This window comes from Zootoca vivipara, chromosome 2, assembly GCF_965207765.1.
Source record: "Zootoca vivipara chromosome 2, rZooViv2.hap1.1, whole genome shotgun sequence".
In the NCBI taxonomy this organism is placed as follows: domain Eukaryota; kingdom Metazoa; phylum Chordata; class Lepidosauria; order Squamata; family Lacertidae; genus Zootoca; species Zootoca vivipara.
In genome coordinates this window covers 33,418,562-33,435,725 of record NC_142584.1, presented here as the reverse complement: position 1 = coordinate 33,435,725, position 17,164 = coordinate 33,418,562, and the positions used below count along the sequence as shown (strand labels likewise).

Sequence of the window (17,164 nt, the reverse complement as noted above, 5' to 3'; positions counted from 1 at the left end):
TTAGGGGCTGAGATACAATCATTTGCCTAAGGCCATTTTCTACTCCAGAGCTTGTGCTCTTTTAACTACCGTAGCACCCCCAAAGCTATGCACATGCTGAAATCTCTCCCATTGACACCAGTGGGGTTTTATGGTGCTTACCGGATTGGGCCCTGGGTTTTCAATATTGAAAGATGTTTGCATTATAGGACACACTGACCCCAGTCCACTAATATCCTTTGCCACAGTTTTGCTGTGTTGTTTACAATCTAATAGTTGCAATTTTGGCTTAAATCAGCCTTTCCCAACTTGGTGCCCTCTAGGTGTTTTGGACTACAACTCCCATCAGCCTGAATCAGCAACGCCAGTGGTCAGGGATCATAGGAAGTGTAGTCCAGAACCTCTGGAGGGCACCATGTTGGGGACGGCTGCCTTATGTAGACACTACGCAGCAACTACATCTGGGGCTTAGCTTGCTGTGCAGTCATGAAAACAAGAGGGTAGTTATTAAAGGGACCATTTGCCCAACAGCTCCAGAAATTCTCATACTGAAGAACAAGCTTTTCTGAAAATCATTATTGTTTAGCATTCATACAGTACTTCCCAAGTGCTCAGAAACATGCATTATCTCAACAATCCTTGAAACAACCCAGTAAGGAAGATCAATAGTATTCTTGAGATGGAGAGTAGAGATGAGAGAATTGTTTGCCTTTTGAGTCTATGGTAGAAATGAGACTTGAACCTAGCCACACAGCTACAGCAGCTCTGGCTTGCTTCTCTGCCTTTAACGTAGGTTTGGCATCAGCAAGTGAAGCTTTTCATGTCGTGGAGCTAATCAGTATCCACTGCTAATTGCTCCACATAAAACTGCTGTTCAAGGGGCAACTATCTGGGCCAGTTCAAAATCTGGCAACAGGGAGAAAATTCAAGGAGTGTCCTGGTCATGTCAGCTTTCTGATTTAACCATTAAAGCACAAATGGAAAATGTTTCAACACTTCACATGTAAGGGATGCGTTCGGAACTCGTTCAAGTCAGAGGCCAAGGAAATAGGCAGGAACAGCAAAGCTTGAAGGTAGCTGAAGACTATGGATTATGATCATGCCAATGTTTACTCAGCCAGGACATCAAGCCAAGGTTAAAGCTTTCAAGATTGCAGCACAAACAGGGAAAGATACAGCCCCAGGAACAGAGAGTAAGAACCGAAGATGAAGGGCAAGCTATGACATAGGATCCAGCAGGGGTCAAGAGCAGTGACAAGCCAAATGGTAAGATTAGGGAAGAAGCAAACAATAGAGGACTGCAAGGAATCCAGCTGCACTGCATAGGCTCTGCCTGCCTGGCTCCTCAATACTTTTTGTCCTCTTGGCTTAGCTCCATTTCATAACTTGTCATGGTAGCTGAGGATCAGCATCTGTGTCCAGTGCCAATTCAAGGGCCCCTAGGGGGCAAGATGCTCTCCATGGGCTCCCTTCCCTAAGCGCACCCACCCCTTTCTCCCTCGCCATTGTTGCCACAACACGCCTTTCCTTTGGGGCCCAACAGGCAACCCTGCCCAAGAGAATGAGTGCAAGGCATTGCTGCCCCTTCTCCTTGCTCACTCTAAGAGGGCAGGTGAACAGGCAGCAAGAAGAAACAGCAGCCAGGGATTGGAAGCAAGCCTCCTGCTGGGGCATGGGCTTCAGCAAGCGTCCTTGATGCCAACCTTCTCAGTGTTGCAGATACCCCAGTAAAAATCTATGAAGCTGCCCTGCAGTAAGTGACTAGGTTCTAGGTTGTGGCCAAAGCCTGCAGCCCAGAAGCCGCTTCAAGTGGCAAACTTCCACATCCACTTAAGTTAGTAGTCCCTTCGGTGTCAAGGGAACAAACCAGCCTAGAAATGCTCATGATTTCAAATGGGTTCCACATTCTATATTTACGTATAAAGCATTACCTTTTCTCCTCTTATGCACTTCCACCTACCTGCCTATCTGGAAGTCTAAAGGGTGCATTTTAGAAACAGCCTCAGTAAGTGATTTGTGAACTATACTTTATGCATCTCTGGTCCTATTAGGAGTTAATCCTGAAGGATGCAACCATTCAAAGCAGGATATGATTTTGGACTCTGTCCTTTCCAGTCTTCTAGTTATTACGCTTCATTTTTACTCCCCCCCCCCCCCGGGAAGAGAATGTGAGATTCCTGGTGTTGGGGCGCCCTCTGTAGATCTTGGAAAGCCTCTCTGCAAAAACCCTTCACCTTTTTTTGTATTATGGTGGCAAAGCCACACCAGATTGGAACTGGTTTCTCAACCAGTCCCTCTTCCCAGGGAAACCTTGGCATTGTAGCTTGAGGGTGGTGGTGAGGAAGCCTAGGCAGTTAGCAAGGTATAAACCAACATAAGTTGTTCTGTGTAGTTAAGCAAGGGTCTAGAAACACAGGTTTTCTTGGTCACCAGAGTAGACTTGTTGAAATTAATGACCGTGACTTACTACGTTCCAGTAATTTCAGCGGGTCTGCTCTGGGCAGGACCTGGGCTGATACAACCCAGTGAGTTTTGAAAGAGCGATGAAGGTCAGGATGCTTTCTGAATTTCCCCCCTCCTGGGAAATATCAACAAAGTGCCATTCTGATGTAAGCACCATTTGATAGTACCGTATCAGGTGCTGTTGTTTCCAGGTACCGACAACCCCAAAGCAGTTTTCTGACGGCCAGACTTAGACATCATAGGAAACGTGCAGCTGCCAATGAAACGTGCAGCTCTGCATCTAGCTCCACTTCTCTTTCTCTAATGTGTAGTAGAACGTACCTTGTGTTGTGACATCATGATCTCATGTTTTCCTACCTCCCAATTATGCAGCTTGGGGAATGTATATGATTTTGGCATTGCAGATTGCAGCCTTTATACGTTCTACTAGACATTACGGCAGTGGGAAGATGGATGCAAGGTGGTTGTGTTTACTCTCACCAATAGCTGTGTGTTTGCCCTAGTTTAACTCCAAGTGAAGAAGAGGAGAATGGAGTGGGTGCAGCCCTCCTGCTTGACCTGCCCTTCATTTAAGATACATTGGCCAAAGCTTGCAGCAGATTTGTGCACAACACTCTGAAACTCAAAATTCATACAACAGGAAGAACTCTCAGCTTTGGATCTAAATGTTAGTGCTCCACAACCTCTTGGTGAAATCCCACAGGGTAGGGCAAGAATTTCCCATTTGGGGGTCTGCTTGTGTCCTGTTTTTAAGGACAACATACAAGTTTGTCTTTCTGGACACAAAGCATCACTGTTGCATCACTGCAGGCTGCACAAACACGTCATCTTGAGACAGCTCCTCCGAATATGCCAAAAGAAAGAAGCGGTTGCAGAGAATCAATCAAAGCAGCTAAGGCGCTTTTGCCAAGTCCCCCTTCCACAAACACAGCTAGGCTTTCCAAGGGGTAGGGTATACATTGGAGCAGGTGCCTTTTTGGCCTCTGCCAATCCTGCTCCCCAGTGCATGCTTCCCCCCTGTGCTTGCTCCTCCCGTGATATCTGCTTGCCGATTCCTTGTGTGTGTAGCCTTGGGATGGTAAATACCTTCTCTTCCTGTTGTCATTTGCCCTTTCGCTGCTTGCCTTGTCCTTCTCCTCCCAGTCCTTTATCAGCAGCTTTGCTTTCCTGTCCAGCATGGTGCTTCTTTGGGATAAGAGAGGCTGGTAAGTTTCTGTTCCTTCTTTTGCTTTTCATCTTTTGCAGCACGGTAAGAGCACTCAAGGGTGGGGAAGAAGCAGCAGGAATCTTGAGACCCAAGGTGGCGGAGGCTTACTGCAGTCAGCATAGCCATTTCTCTAGAAACTATCATTAACCTGCATGCAAATTTTCCAATAAAACCATTCATATAAGGGGGAATCATGAGAGAACACCCACTGAAATTAACATAGGTGCATCTATTTCAATGGATCTCCTCTGAGTATAATTTAATTGGATACAACTCATGGTGTCTTTTAGCTAGTGGCCCAAAATTTCTCTTCTTTCCGATTGTGCTAGGAAGGCATAGAGGAAACAGAGGGGCAGTGGGAATGCTGCTTTGAGCTTTGGAAATTTTCCATTTCTGCTCAGCTTCTAGTTCTCCCCTGGTCTTTTTGTTCTTTATCTGTGCCGCACCTGGCAATCCTTCACAGAATTTCCTTCTCATATCTTCTGTGCTGTACTGATCCTTCTCCAGGCAGTTGATGTCATTCCCCATCTGCTAACTTATGCGTGTTTTGCTGTGTCAACAAGTGATAGGGAAGGGGATGAATTGATTAGGGGGCTGCAGAAAAATACTGAATGGGAGAACTGGGAGCCATCAAGGGACTATGATCTCCCTACTTGTACAGTATTTCAGATCTATGCCATGCAAAGTTAGCTAACATTACATCAGATGAATTGCTTGCATAGCAACACGTTAGCTAATGCAATTCCTGATGTCTGTAGTAAAATCTAAGTATATTGGCTTGAATGGGTAGATTGGGCTGTTAGTGAATTGTCCAGAAATGTGCATTTTGGGGTGATCATGGTCAAAATATTTTTTCTGTATTCCCTAAAAGTGTGGTATGTAGGTACCCTCCTTTCCCTATGCATGGAGAAGATGCATCAAGAATTTCATAGAACAACTGAATGTCATTTTGTTTCCCTAAAACACGAAAGTCAGTGACTGTCCACAAAGCTGGAATCAAAAAGCATGTGGAACTCTCTTTTGCATGATGCTGCTCACATTGCCAAGCCAACTGATGCTGACATTAATGTTTGTCTTAAGATTGGGATGAACTGTTTCAGTTGAAATGACAAAGTGAATAAAATGCCTTACACAAATGTTCTCTCATCAAGAGAACTGTTGTGTGGTCCAACAGCTGAAAAAGACTTGACATGACAAGCTGAGGTCATTAAATCTGTTGATCCCAAAGCTACTTTGGGGAAAGGACCATTTCTGAAGAGTGTAATGGCATTCAAATGCTGTCTGCCTGTCTCTTAAGCCATTAAGCTCCTTTGACCCAAATGAGGTAAAAGTGGTTTAAGGGCAGGCACACCAGTTCCTTAATTATGTTGACTGCAACCTAGTGGAGCTATTTCATGATCATTTCCATTGCTTTAGCCTCATTAACTTCAGTAAGTCAACACCGGTATAAATGATCTTGGATTCATACATTTTGCTTCTTTTTCTTTTATTCAATCTATAAAAGGGGAACAATAAACAACTGAGTGTGACTGAACTATGCTGCCCTTTGTAAATTATTAAGATATTATTTCCAGCATAAAGAAGATTATAGCCTGTATCTTTTTATACTGGACAATTGGGTGTAAACTCATTTTGTCTGATATATAAGACATGGGTGAGTATACATCTTGTCCACTGCTGTCTATGATAAATGGTTACCAGTACCCATATTGCCTCAATAGCAAACCTTAGCAACCACATGCTCTCAAAATATTTATGAACCAAGTCAGTTTTTTATTTTTATAAAAAATGTATGCAGTTGGGGGGGGGGAGAGAGATAAGGAAATTATGCTGGGATGTGCATATTTTTAGGAAAGGGTTGCCAGCAGAAATGAGATTGGTTAAAGCTATGTGCTGCAGTAATTCCCTACGTTGCAAGCTCCAGTTTCCTGGGTCAGTAAAAACTGCTTCTGTCAACCGTGGAAAGGCTAACACAAATCCGTAATGTGTGAGAAGTGCCGGCACCAGCGATGTATGGCCTGCCTGAATCTGTTCATAGACCTATATTATGAAACATAGTGTATTTGGTCAAATGACCCACATTTCTTGGGATATCCCAAGGGGGAAATGTTTGAGGTGGGACACTGAGACATACTAATTTGGTTTTACATGGATCCTTGCATGTTTTCAGTTTGCAGGGCTAGAACTTGGAATATGCCTGGCACAAAATAAGAGGTTTCTAGGTATAGTTCTCACTTTCTTGGGCATAGACTACCCTGCTGCAAATGATGAAGCAAATGCCTTAAACCTTGAGGCACCCCTTCTGCTAATCACTGTGTGTGTGTGCCTGGGTGGTTCAGAAACTTTCCTTCAAATTCCCTCCCTAAACTCGGTTCTTTTCCTCCACTTATCTCAGAAAGTAGTAGTAAGAAAGCAAGCCACAGAAGGCGACATGACTGAAATGTATCCTCTTTATTTTTCTTCTTGTTTCCTTTGCAGAACTGAAGACTATATGAAGTTATCCCTAAACTCTTCCTAAGGCTTTCCCTTGGGCATCATTAAAGGCTTGAGAAACAAACAAACAAACCCCAAACCAACCTGATACACATACATAACCGAAAAATAAATAACCCCTCAAAATACGGGACTTTCTCTTTGGCTGAGCGAAGCTGAGTTCCTCAGAAATAAACCTTTGTAATATTGAGACCGTAAAGAATCTGTGTGGCTTGATCCCAAGAGTTATGTGGGCTAGAGAAAGTTACAGAAGTTACATTTTGAGGGTGCTGTTCTTGGATGTCAAAGTAAAACTCATGAATGCACTTTGTTGTGACAACCACTCCATATCCGCTGTATCCAAAATTAAAACCCGAGATATTCCGTTTAGATAGCATGGACAAAGGTTGCCCATTGCATCAGCCAGTCCAGAGATACAATATCAAACTATTTGGTCCCTTTCCACCCCTCCGCCTAGGACCAAAAGCTCCCTTTATATCCTTGAAGACAATGCATTGAGATATAAAGCATTGTGAAGGTTTGTGGATGGTGGAAGGATGTAGACTTTAGTTTAGCCTGTCTTGCTTCATAGCCCTTTGAAGACGAAGCAGTCCTCCATCTGAGGTAGGATGAATCTTGAGAGATAAGAATGCACTCCTAGGCATGTGTACTCAATGGGGCTTACTCCCAGCAAAATGGATATACAGGATTGCCGCCTTAGTGTAATAGTTCATGACTGATTTTCATCATGAGGTCTGAGCATCATTAATGCTCAATAGCCAACACCTCTGTTTACTTAGCGGTTGCTTCCTGTCCCCAATAACAGAGTTAGAAAATGTAATCCATGAAATATAAGGCAACTCTTGAAATATTAATTATAAACTTCCCGAGTAACCTCAAAGATCCTTGTTTTCTTTTCTCCCTGACACCACACTGTTACATCTTTTTTTAACTTCCCTGAAAGATTTATCAGATTATTAACCCATACAGAAAATAACATTTGATGGGCCTTAGTGGCTGGAAACCATCAATTACTGTAAGCCTACACTGGTTTTATAAGTCTTTTCCTCCACAAAGGTAGTATTTCAGGACAATATTGATGTCACTTCCTGTTTTGTAGAATTACCATTTTAGGCAGGAATTCTCTCCCCCCCCCATACTCCTGTTTTTTCTTCATGTTTTGAGGGCAGACTGATTTGATGCTTAATAATATATCAAACCCAAGCTGCTTTTAAAAATGATAACTTATGCAGACAATACTTGAAATTGTTTAGTCAATCATTCTTTGGGGCACCTAGGTTTGGGGCGGATGTTCCCCCCCCCCCCTAGCATAACTTTTTCAAGGGCTTATTTAGGAAACAGTGGGAAGTTTGGCTTTTTTTTTAAGTCTAAGCTTCTGCTTCTGTATGTTTTCACTAGCAATACAGTTTGCAATTGAATCCTATTTATATATACAGATATGTATAAGGACACTCGGCTTTGAAAAACCTGTTAGCAACCATTCTGCCTCCAACTCACATCGACAGATTCAGTGTTCCAAACAGCATTAACTATGCAAAGAATGCCTTATATACAATATAATGTCTCAGTATACAGCAATACGTCTATTGTACAAGGAATATTACTAGTGGCAGTGAGCAAAGCTATCTCCTCAATAATAACAAAAATGGCTGTCTGGGTATTTTTTACATTTTTTTTCTAAATGTGAAGGTGGATCTTATATACATAGGGCTGTAATTTCTAGTGGCTTAAAATGTATATTGCCATTATTCAGTCCAATAAACCTTTAAATAGTTTATATGAATGGTCATTGTGTTTGTTAATGTCCATGCTTTCCATGCCTTTCCACCCTCGAACTACTTGGTTTGTTTCAAATATTACCCCGGGGGAGGGAGGGGGGAATACTTCAAAGAGCATCCATTATATCCTCCTTGGAAAACAATACCATAATTAATGCCCAAGATTAACAACTAGAAGACAGTCTCATCTTTGAAGGAATGGTATGAGAAGTAGGTATTCTAAAAGAGCAAATTCAAGCTATCAGTTTATGTTGGGTTAAAAGTAGGCAGGGCACAAATTTACAGGCATCTCTTCCCGCCACCACCTTGCTGCCCTCAAAAACTTCCTTTCATGCTTTTGCATGTCATGTGCTCTCTGGGCCTGTTCACATTTCACATAGGTGAGCAGTGTTAACAGTGGATTGAATATGAGCACATGTGGATGGGTTGTCCTCTGGGCAGCCGAAAAGTGGTTGAGGGGGAAGGTTGAGACAGCACCAAGCCAAGCAAAGTTGGAAATAGAGAATAAGGCTGCATCTGGATGGCATCTCTGCTCAATGAACATAGGGTTAAACCAGAAAGATGAAGGAGAACAAGACCTTCCCTCAGTTACAGATAACCCTAGTGTCAATGATCAATGCATCAATGAAAAGATCACTCCATACAACTTTGCATAAAACAATTTAGATTAACTAACACAACATCTTAAAAATAAGCACAAAGTCTAACACCGAAAGGAAAAAATAGTGGCATACAAGGCCAAATGTTTCTGGAACATCTGTTCCCATTGCACAGCTACTCTGGCCTGTATAGGCTGGGTGTGGTCTGATTAAGTGGTGCTTTGGTCATTTCTTTTGCTATGGCTTCTCTATGATTTCTCCCTCACTCCCTTTAGGAATCTTTCTAGGTTCTTGTGGGAAGAACGGTAACTCAGTGGAAGAGCGCATGTTTTGCATGCAAGAGGTTCTAGGACAGGTTCATTCTCTGGCAACTTCAGACAAGGCTGGGGAAACATCAACTGGAAATCCTGGAAAGAGCTGCTAGTCAGTGTGGACAATATTGAGTTAGATGGCTTCAGTGGTGGGCAGAAGTGCTTACTACCTGATCTCTGTGCAGGTGAGTTGTTGTTGTTGCTGCTGCTTAGCAAGAGGGAGAGAGGGAAGGGCAAGGCTGTAGGGAGGTTGATTCCACACAAATGCATCAGTGGAGTTAATACCATGCTCACGCCAGTGTGTTTGCACAGTGCTGACCTCCCCATTGCCTCTTCTTCTGAGTAAGCTGCAGGGACCCACCTGATGACATCAGCTACTGGATAGACCAGTGGCTTCACTTCATATAAGGCAGCTTCATTGTTCCTACTCAAGACTACCATTTTAACCCTTCTCTTTCCAAATAGTACTACCTTTTTATCTGCTTCTTTTCTTCCACCACCACCACCTCCACACAGCTGCACCAAGGGTGGGGGCAATCATAACTGGGAGTACAGCAAGAGGCAGAAAAAGTGTAAGCCCATTTCATCCACTCCAAGGTCCCAATAAAAATGATCTCTCCACACCCCCCCCCAATATTTGGGGCTAAGGAAAGAAAGAAGTATCAATTAGTTATAGAATGTTATTTGGATTCCAAAAATCTAGACACCAAGCTGGCATTCTAGTGGAGCAGCAGTGACTGGTAGATGCTAAATCTTCCGCATCCGGATGTAAAAATGCTGAATCAGCACACAAAGGATGCTATTCAGTTCAGTCATCCTCAGAGCAGGCCCACTGAAATCCATAGACTTAAGTTTTGGGGCCAAAAAGCAGCATCTAAATAAACCATAACAAACAGATTTCAATAGATCTTCTCTGATTGTAAGTAGCATTGAATAGCACACAAAATATGAAGACCAGAACCTGAAGTTGCAGTACAAGAGATATTCCTATTCCTGTCTTCTTCTTTTTTAATGAGAGTAGCCAACAAGGGCATAGAATTATCCGAGTCCAAATCATCTGTCCAGAGAGCTATTCCCAGCAAAGACGCTGGCCTGGCCAGGACGGCTTTCCTTTTATACCTTCTGGGCTTGATGACACATGTGACCCTCACCTGTCCTAAGCCTACTCCAGCTGAGGAATCACACACCTCCTCCCCGAGCTAGTGAGCCCCACCTGGACTGTGGGTTCTTGCCTGCCTTCCCTCAAAACTGACAGCTGTAAGTTCTGGAATCCTGAGGTCTGGGGTGGTACGTCTCATTTTTCCACTTGAGGCAAAACAGGAAGTGCCACCCTGCTCTGCCACACCACCACCAGAGGGACACTCACCTTCTCTTGTGGAGAAGCAGTGCTGGCATTGGTGCCGATTCCCTGAAAGAGCTTGCAGGATCTCACCCAGATCTCATGAGCACTTTTGCTCTCCTTGACATCTTGCAAGACTTTGGTGAGATCTTGCAAGATCTTGCAGGAAACCAGCAGGAGATCAGCAGCTATACTGGCACCGCTGTTCTGGCAGAGGTGGGGGAGTGGCAGGAGGCATCCATGAGGCTGGCTTCTGCTACCTGAGGCAGCTACTGCACACCACTTCATGGGTGGGGTGGGCTGGCCTTGCCTGAGGTCACTATGAGCGTGCACACTGGTATTTGTTTACCTGTAAGCACACAGCTTTCTTATTATTTTTCCTCAATCTATCAGATTTGCACAAAACAGCAGCCGTCCGTCCGTCCGTCCGTGTGTGTGTGTGTGTGTTTTGCTCCAAGCCAGGAAACCTGAGATCCATGGATATTTGTTTATATGTGCACATACACCTTTTGTGATCTACCATGCTTGCACAAAAGAGCAGTCCAAAACTGGAAATAAGTGATGCCTCATTCCAAAGTAGGTAAGGATTTGGTGGTGTTCACATGAAAGGCTGCCTGTCACTTCATTTCCTCCCCCTGTCCTCTCCATCTCCTGTACCCATAGGCATACACAAATATTATTGAAAAGCACTGAAAGTGCTCAATTATCTGAGGTTCTGCCCTCCCAGCAGAAGCCTCCCCCTCCACCCCCATGTCCTATTTACAGTACAGCGTATTTTTACCCATTATTTCCCAAGAAAAGCTCAACAACTTTTATTTCCTTTTTTATAAAAAAGCCCAACAACTTTGGCCACCCCCAGTGGCGTAGCAAGGGGGCGGGTCACCCCGGGTGCCACCCTGGAGGGGGGGTGACACTCGGCGTCCCCCACTGGGGAACCATTTCCCCCCCCCCTGTTGCATGAGATTTTTCAACTGTTCTTATATGTTCTTTCAATTCTGATTTCATATCTGAAGTCAGTTTTTTCCTGTAAGCTCTAGGGTTTTTTGCAATTCATGTTTTTCACTTTTCACCAAAGCCAGAGCTGCGTGGGGGGGGGGGGAACAAAAAAAAATTCCACACCGGGTACTACCTAGGGCTTGCTACACCTCTGGTGCCCCTCCCCCCAAATAAAAGTCCTGGCTACACCCATAGTACCTAATCTGGAATGTATAAGAGTATCTGTCACCATGAATCAGTACTGGAGGCTTGGCTATAATAGAGAAGTCTTCTGAATGATCAGGGCAATGAACTTTTAAACCCAAGTCACAGGTATAATGAAATCTATGCAATGGGTAGCTGTGAACAGAGTGTTCCACCACTGTGTGTTCTCCTCAGCAGGGATAGTTACTAAACTACTGTATTTTAAAAATGGTAACCATTTCTCTCAGACAGCAATGGCTATGGGCCAAGCTATGTGATGCTCAGTCACATTATGTTTTCATGTGTGTGTGTGTGCTAAAACCACACACACCAATATGTCTGCTGTTGAAATTGAGCATGACAGGAGATATGCTTTTCTGTTTTCCCACACTAACCCCACCCCACCCCCCAAGCTACTATTGTCTCATGGCACACTCAGTCCACCTGCACACATCTTCCTCTCTGCTTTTGCAACTTCTGCCACTCATTCCGTAGAAGAATATGTCAAGGGGAAAACCACATTTTGTATAGGCTGGTCCATAGGCTTCTGCTCATAGCCTAGACTGCTCTTCCACTAGCACAGGAGACTTCAGCCTCCAAATCAATACTTCCTCTCCTCAACCATCCCCCGCATACAGCCGGAAAAATTTGCTCCAGAGGATTGCAGAATACCCCATAACAAATTTTGAAGGTGTGCAAGGAGAGGAAGGGTAAGTCACATTGCATGAGCATAACTCTGCACTCACAGCATTGGATACAACACATACAGTCCTGTTCTACATCCTCTTTTTAGTGAAGAAAAAAAAGTAACAAGAAAACTTACATTTCTTTTGGAACATAACCGTGGAAAATCCATTTTTAAGCCAGAGGTCTTTTAAAAAAAATCTAATCCATTGCTATTGATTACAGAAGTTCCTCTTAGTTCCAAATCCAGTCTTTTTCTGAATTTACCAATATTTCATCTTTTGCCACATCAAGAAACCGACATTCATCTGAACTGCAGATTCACGAATGTACTTGTTCTTACACGAGTACAGTTGCCATGTGTAACCCAATAATTTTGCAAGATTCTTGCCCATAGAAGTTCATATCTCAATAGACTTTAAAACATTCCAAAGAAGTCTGTTGCTTTATCCATTCAGATGTGCCTTAAGATTGACTTGTGTTCCATAATGGGGGGGTGGTGGTGGACAGAACTAGTTTCTCTCTTTATATGGGAGGGTGGGAAAGATGACTGTACTGGGATTTCGAATGGGCAGGACTTATTGTTAGTATTCCCCTCCCCTTTGCTAAAATATGTTTAGAATGAGAGTTCCACATTAAAGATCTCACCTGTGCTGTTAGACATCTATGGTTTTCTGAAATAAAATATGCAAATATCAGCACTTAAGCATCACAGTACTTTGTGCAGATGTCCTCTTACCCTTGAAGGTTCATTTAAACTGAACTTGCTTCTGTACCTCTGTTAGGGAATTTTATAGGGGGGGGGGCACCCAAACGAGGCTTCATTTGGGAATCAAAATTGGCACAAATGCCCTCAAGGGGACCCCGCCTGATCCTACAACACCACTCTAGTATCGCACCAACACGAACCCCTCAAGATCAAGCCCTGTGTAATAAAGGCTCCCTTTCCTACCCTTTCTCTGTTGCCTGAGACTCTATGTAACCATATTTCTTTATGAATGAATACCGTGTATCTGTATTTCTAAATGAAACCCCCTTTTGCAACTCTGGCCAAGGGCTCTCAGGGATGCAGGGAACAGCCATAATGCTTTAAGCAAGAGGTCACGTAGCCAGGGTGGTGCTCCTCTGCATATCCATAATCCATACAGGTACCATCTCCTGCCATTCCCGGCCCTCCAAAGCCAGAGGCAATACACACACCTGGACCCATTGTTCCCCCCCCCCCCCCGGCCAGGTACTCAAGGATCCCCTCCCGGATACTTACTGGTACTTGCTTATCAATGTCCTGGGACATCGTGCATTGTTACCTTATGTTAATCCTGTTTACCTCCTGTTTACCTGTATGCTAATGCCCCTTGCACCTTCCCCTTTTCTGACATTTTACCCTGTCACAAGTGATGTGTGTATGATGCTTTCGATGTGCATTATGGGATGGTGGTGGGAACTTTTAAAAGTTCTTGCAGCCCTGTTCATAGTGTTCAGTCTGGCATTGAACCTGCTGCGCAGTAATAAACCTTGCTGTTTGCTCCGGATCGTGGCTGGACTCCTTCCTTTTATACTCCGCAACGACCACAGGCCCTTGCCTGATGAGCTGGGTGGCTGAGCATTCTCGCACCCAGAATTTTGCCCTAACAACCTCACATATCCCTTTGGAACCCCTGCTCAACTCCTCATGGCAAGCTCACTGACTCCTGAATAGCAAAGTATTAATCCCCAGTTGTCCCTAATTTCAATGAAGAATAAGTGCTAGATCCGTTCATCAAGGTTTCAGAGTGGAGGAGACCATCAGAAAAGTATGTTTTGGGACGAGAGTTATTTTTAAGGGTAACACACTTCAGAGATGCTTGTTTCTACAAAGTAAAGTTCAAGCTGAACATATAAAAATGCCACAAGTCACAGAGCATGCCCAGCATCTAAGGTCTAAGGGATGGGAGAAGTAACCTGAAGTCACAGATGTTTTTAGACATCCCATCACTTCCCTCTAAATTACATTTGTCCTTTAAACTGAAGTCCTGCTGTAAACAACTGCTCTGTTGTGCCTCTCTTTCTGCTTGAAGAAGCTATCTCTTTATGTGAACACCTTGATACGTAAAATAGCACCTTAATGGGTTAGCTTCCATGATTTCTGAGACTAAAAAATAAACATGTTTTTTTGGAACCAGTGGGATTCAGGGAAATAGCCTTTTGTATCTGAAAAGACCACCTCCTGTTAATAAAGGCATCCCTGTTTAGGGAAGTTTTTAATGTTTAATGCTGTATTGTGTTTTTAACATTCGGCTGGGAGCTGCCCAGAGTGGCTGGGGAAACCCAGCCAGATTGGCGGGGTATAAATAATAAATTATTATTATAAAGGTAAAGGGACCCCTGACTATTAGGTCCAGTCGTGACCGACTCTGGGGTTGCGCGCTCATCTCGCATTATTGGCCGAGGGAGCCGGCGTATAGCTTCCAGGTCATGTGGCCAGCATGACAAAGCCGCTTCTGGCAAACCAGAGCAGCACATGGAAACGCCGTTTACCTTCCCACTGTAGCGGTTCCTATTTATCTACTTGCATTTTGACGTGCTTTCGAACTGCTAGGTTGGCAGGAGCTGGGACCAAGCAACGGGAGCTCACCCCGTCACAGGGATTCGAACCGCTGACCTTCTGATCAGCAAGCCCTAGGCTCAGTGGTTTAACCACAGCGCCACCTGGAATTTATAATTTATTATAATAATTATGTAATAATTATTTATTATATAATAAATTTATAATAATTTATAATTTATAATAATAATTATTATAAATTATTATAAATGAACACACTCAGAGTGGGGATTAGAAACCAAGGTCCCCCGCACCCAGAGGCACCTACTATTTTCCATTCTGAATGTTAGGGAAGGGTTTCATTCAAATGTCCTACCATAAAGCAGACTTTAGTTCTGGGATGGGAAATATGGTACCATCCAGGTGTTGATAGCTGGCTGGGGCTGATGAGTCCAACACCTGGAGGGCCACAGGTTCTCAATTCCTGCTTTTGATGCTGGATGGGGGATATCCCTGGGATATCGTACTCATACCACAGAGACACCAGATACAACTGCAGAAGAAGTAGTAGTATTGGAAAGCATTGTGTCAGACTCCATTAACCCTGCTCAGAGGCATTGTAAATTTATGAAGCAATGGTTTCTCCATTTTCTCTCTCTGTTATTGTTCTTCTCTTCTTGGCAGGGTCCAAAGAGAACAACTGACTGCCATCTTCACCCTCTTAAAGGAAAAAACAGAAACTTTTGGGGAGATGTCTGAAACTGACATCAAAGAACAGCTTAAACTTTATGACATGTAGACTACAAGTCACCAAGCCTCACCACTGTTTGTTTTTTGATTCTTTAGCACACTGGAGGCTGCAGGACTTTCAGCAAAAATGCATAGAACAAGATAATGTTTGCGGTTTGACCTATTTAAAATATTCAGTACTAGCTTTTTTTCTGATTTTGGGAACTGATTTTTCCTAGAAGAAAAATGTCCTCTGGTTTTTTGTTTGAATATAACAACTGCTGTCCCAATCAACATTATTAATGTTACACTCGCATTGAGGGAAGATAACCTTAGTGCTGCATGAAGATTCAATGTTTCCGAACCCAGCTGAAACAAGATAATTGTTTGAAATCTCTTTTGAGATAATGTAACCAATTAGGTAATAAATGGTTGTTAGAAACATATACTGTATTTGCTGGCAGCAAAGTAAATAATGTCAGCTACTTTCTCAACATATTATCTCCCATTTATTTCCAAATATATCATTTTCTTAATTGGCATTGCATTTACCAGAATTCACACACTTGTTGACAAAACTTTCTCATGGATGCTGTGGAAGGCTAACCCCCCCCCCTTTTTAAGCTGATGATAAACATTAACTTAAAACTTTCACAAATAAAGATCTATGCTCAACAATATTTAATAAATGGATAAATGAAGAGAAGACTCCCTGGAAAAGACCCTGATGTTGGGAAAGATTGAGGGCACTAGGAGAAGGGGACGACAGAGGACGAGATGGTTGGACAGTGTTCTCAAAGCTACAAACATGAGTCTGACCAAACTGCGGGAGGCAGTGGAAGACAGGAGTGCCTGGAGTGCTCTGGTCCATGGGGTCACGAAGAGTTGGACACAACTTTAAACAACTAAACAACAACAACAAATGGATATACTGCCTTTACCTTTGCCTTTTACCTTACTGCTAAAAGCACATTAGGAAACTTTATGAAAAGTGTGTTTTCCTGTTATGTTTTCTTAAATAAATGTATTCTTGATATCTTAAATAAATGCATTCTTGTTTAACATACAAAAGGGGGGGGACACTGAGTGTGCATGTGCTGTTGGTGAGAAGGACCATCTATGGGCTTTGCATTTGTTCTCCTGCTATTCAATATAAGGCCAGCAGAAAGGAAGTGGGGAGGGGAGATTGCCCCAAGATCTCAGGCTAGGATTAAAATAACACTTTATTCTAGTTTTCAATTCAAATTTCACGTGCGTTCCCCTGGTAGGAATAAGCCATACAGCCTTTGAACTAAATGCTCCACGACACATTTAAGAACTCTCAAAATATAGTTATGTATTGACCCAGCATTCTCCAGTAAGATGGAGACTCTTATTTATTTTAAATGTCCACATTGCAATTCTCCAGTCCAGTATGGCTGTTCAGAAGGAGAAGCATCACAAGCTATCAACAAATTAATAAAATCCAAAATTAAAAAATTTGTGCCCCTGCATCATAAAATGAGTAATATTACCCGCTTAGAATTTAAGGCAGAGATAAAATCAACACATAACATCTACATGAATGTGGAAATGAATCCACAGCTTGTTAAGCAGTGGGAGAGAAATGCATCTTGTTCAAAGGGACTTTGTGGGTGTAAGAACACATGCTGGGATATCTTCATTAAATAATAGTCAATTCATGTATTATAACAGTGTGATCTTACTGAGGGTTGCTCACTGAAAGCTTCATTGATTTCATAGGACTTCCTCCTAAGCAAGTGAGCATAAGATTGCCACCTGTAGTTTGGTGAAGAGCATAGGCAAAATGTTTTTTCAACGGTATTCTATGCTATTTCGTTCATCAATAGAAAAGAAATCCTTTTGAAGATAAGTGTTT

The 17,164-nt window shown here is 43.0% G+C and overlaps 1 protein-coding gene across 3 annotated transcripts in view; it reads left to right on the top strand.

The window, feature by feature from the left end:
* MXRA7 (matrix remodeling associated 7) overlaps positions 1-16,332 on the top strand; it is a 61,502-nt gene extending 45,170 nt beyond the window's left edge. For 2 of the 3 annotated variants that reach the window (XM_035104561.3, XM_088661598.1), the window contains one exon: positions 6,128-7,919. In XM_035104561.3, the coding sequence (XP_034960452.2) occupies positions 6,128-6,167 (40 nt within the window). In that variant the 3' untranslated portion in view covers positions 6,168-7,919. Of the gene's footprint in view, positions 1-6,127; positions 7,920-15,240 lie in introns of those variants that run through there. The other variant, XM_035104560.3, reaches the window with a different exon arrangement.
* The last annotated feature ends 832 nt before the right edge of the window (positions 16,333-17,164 follow it).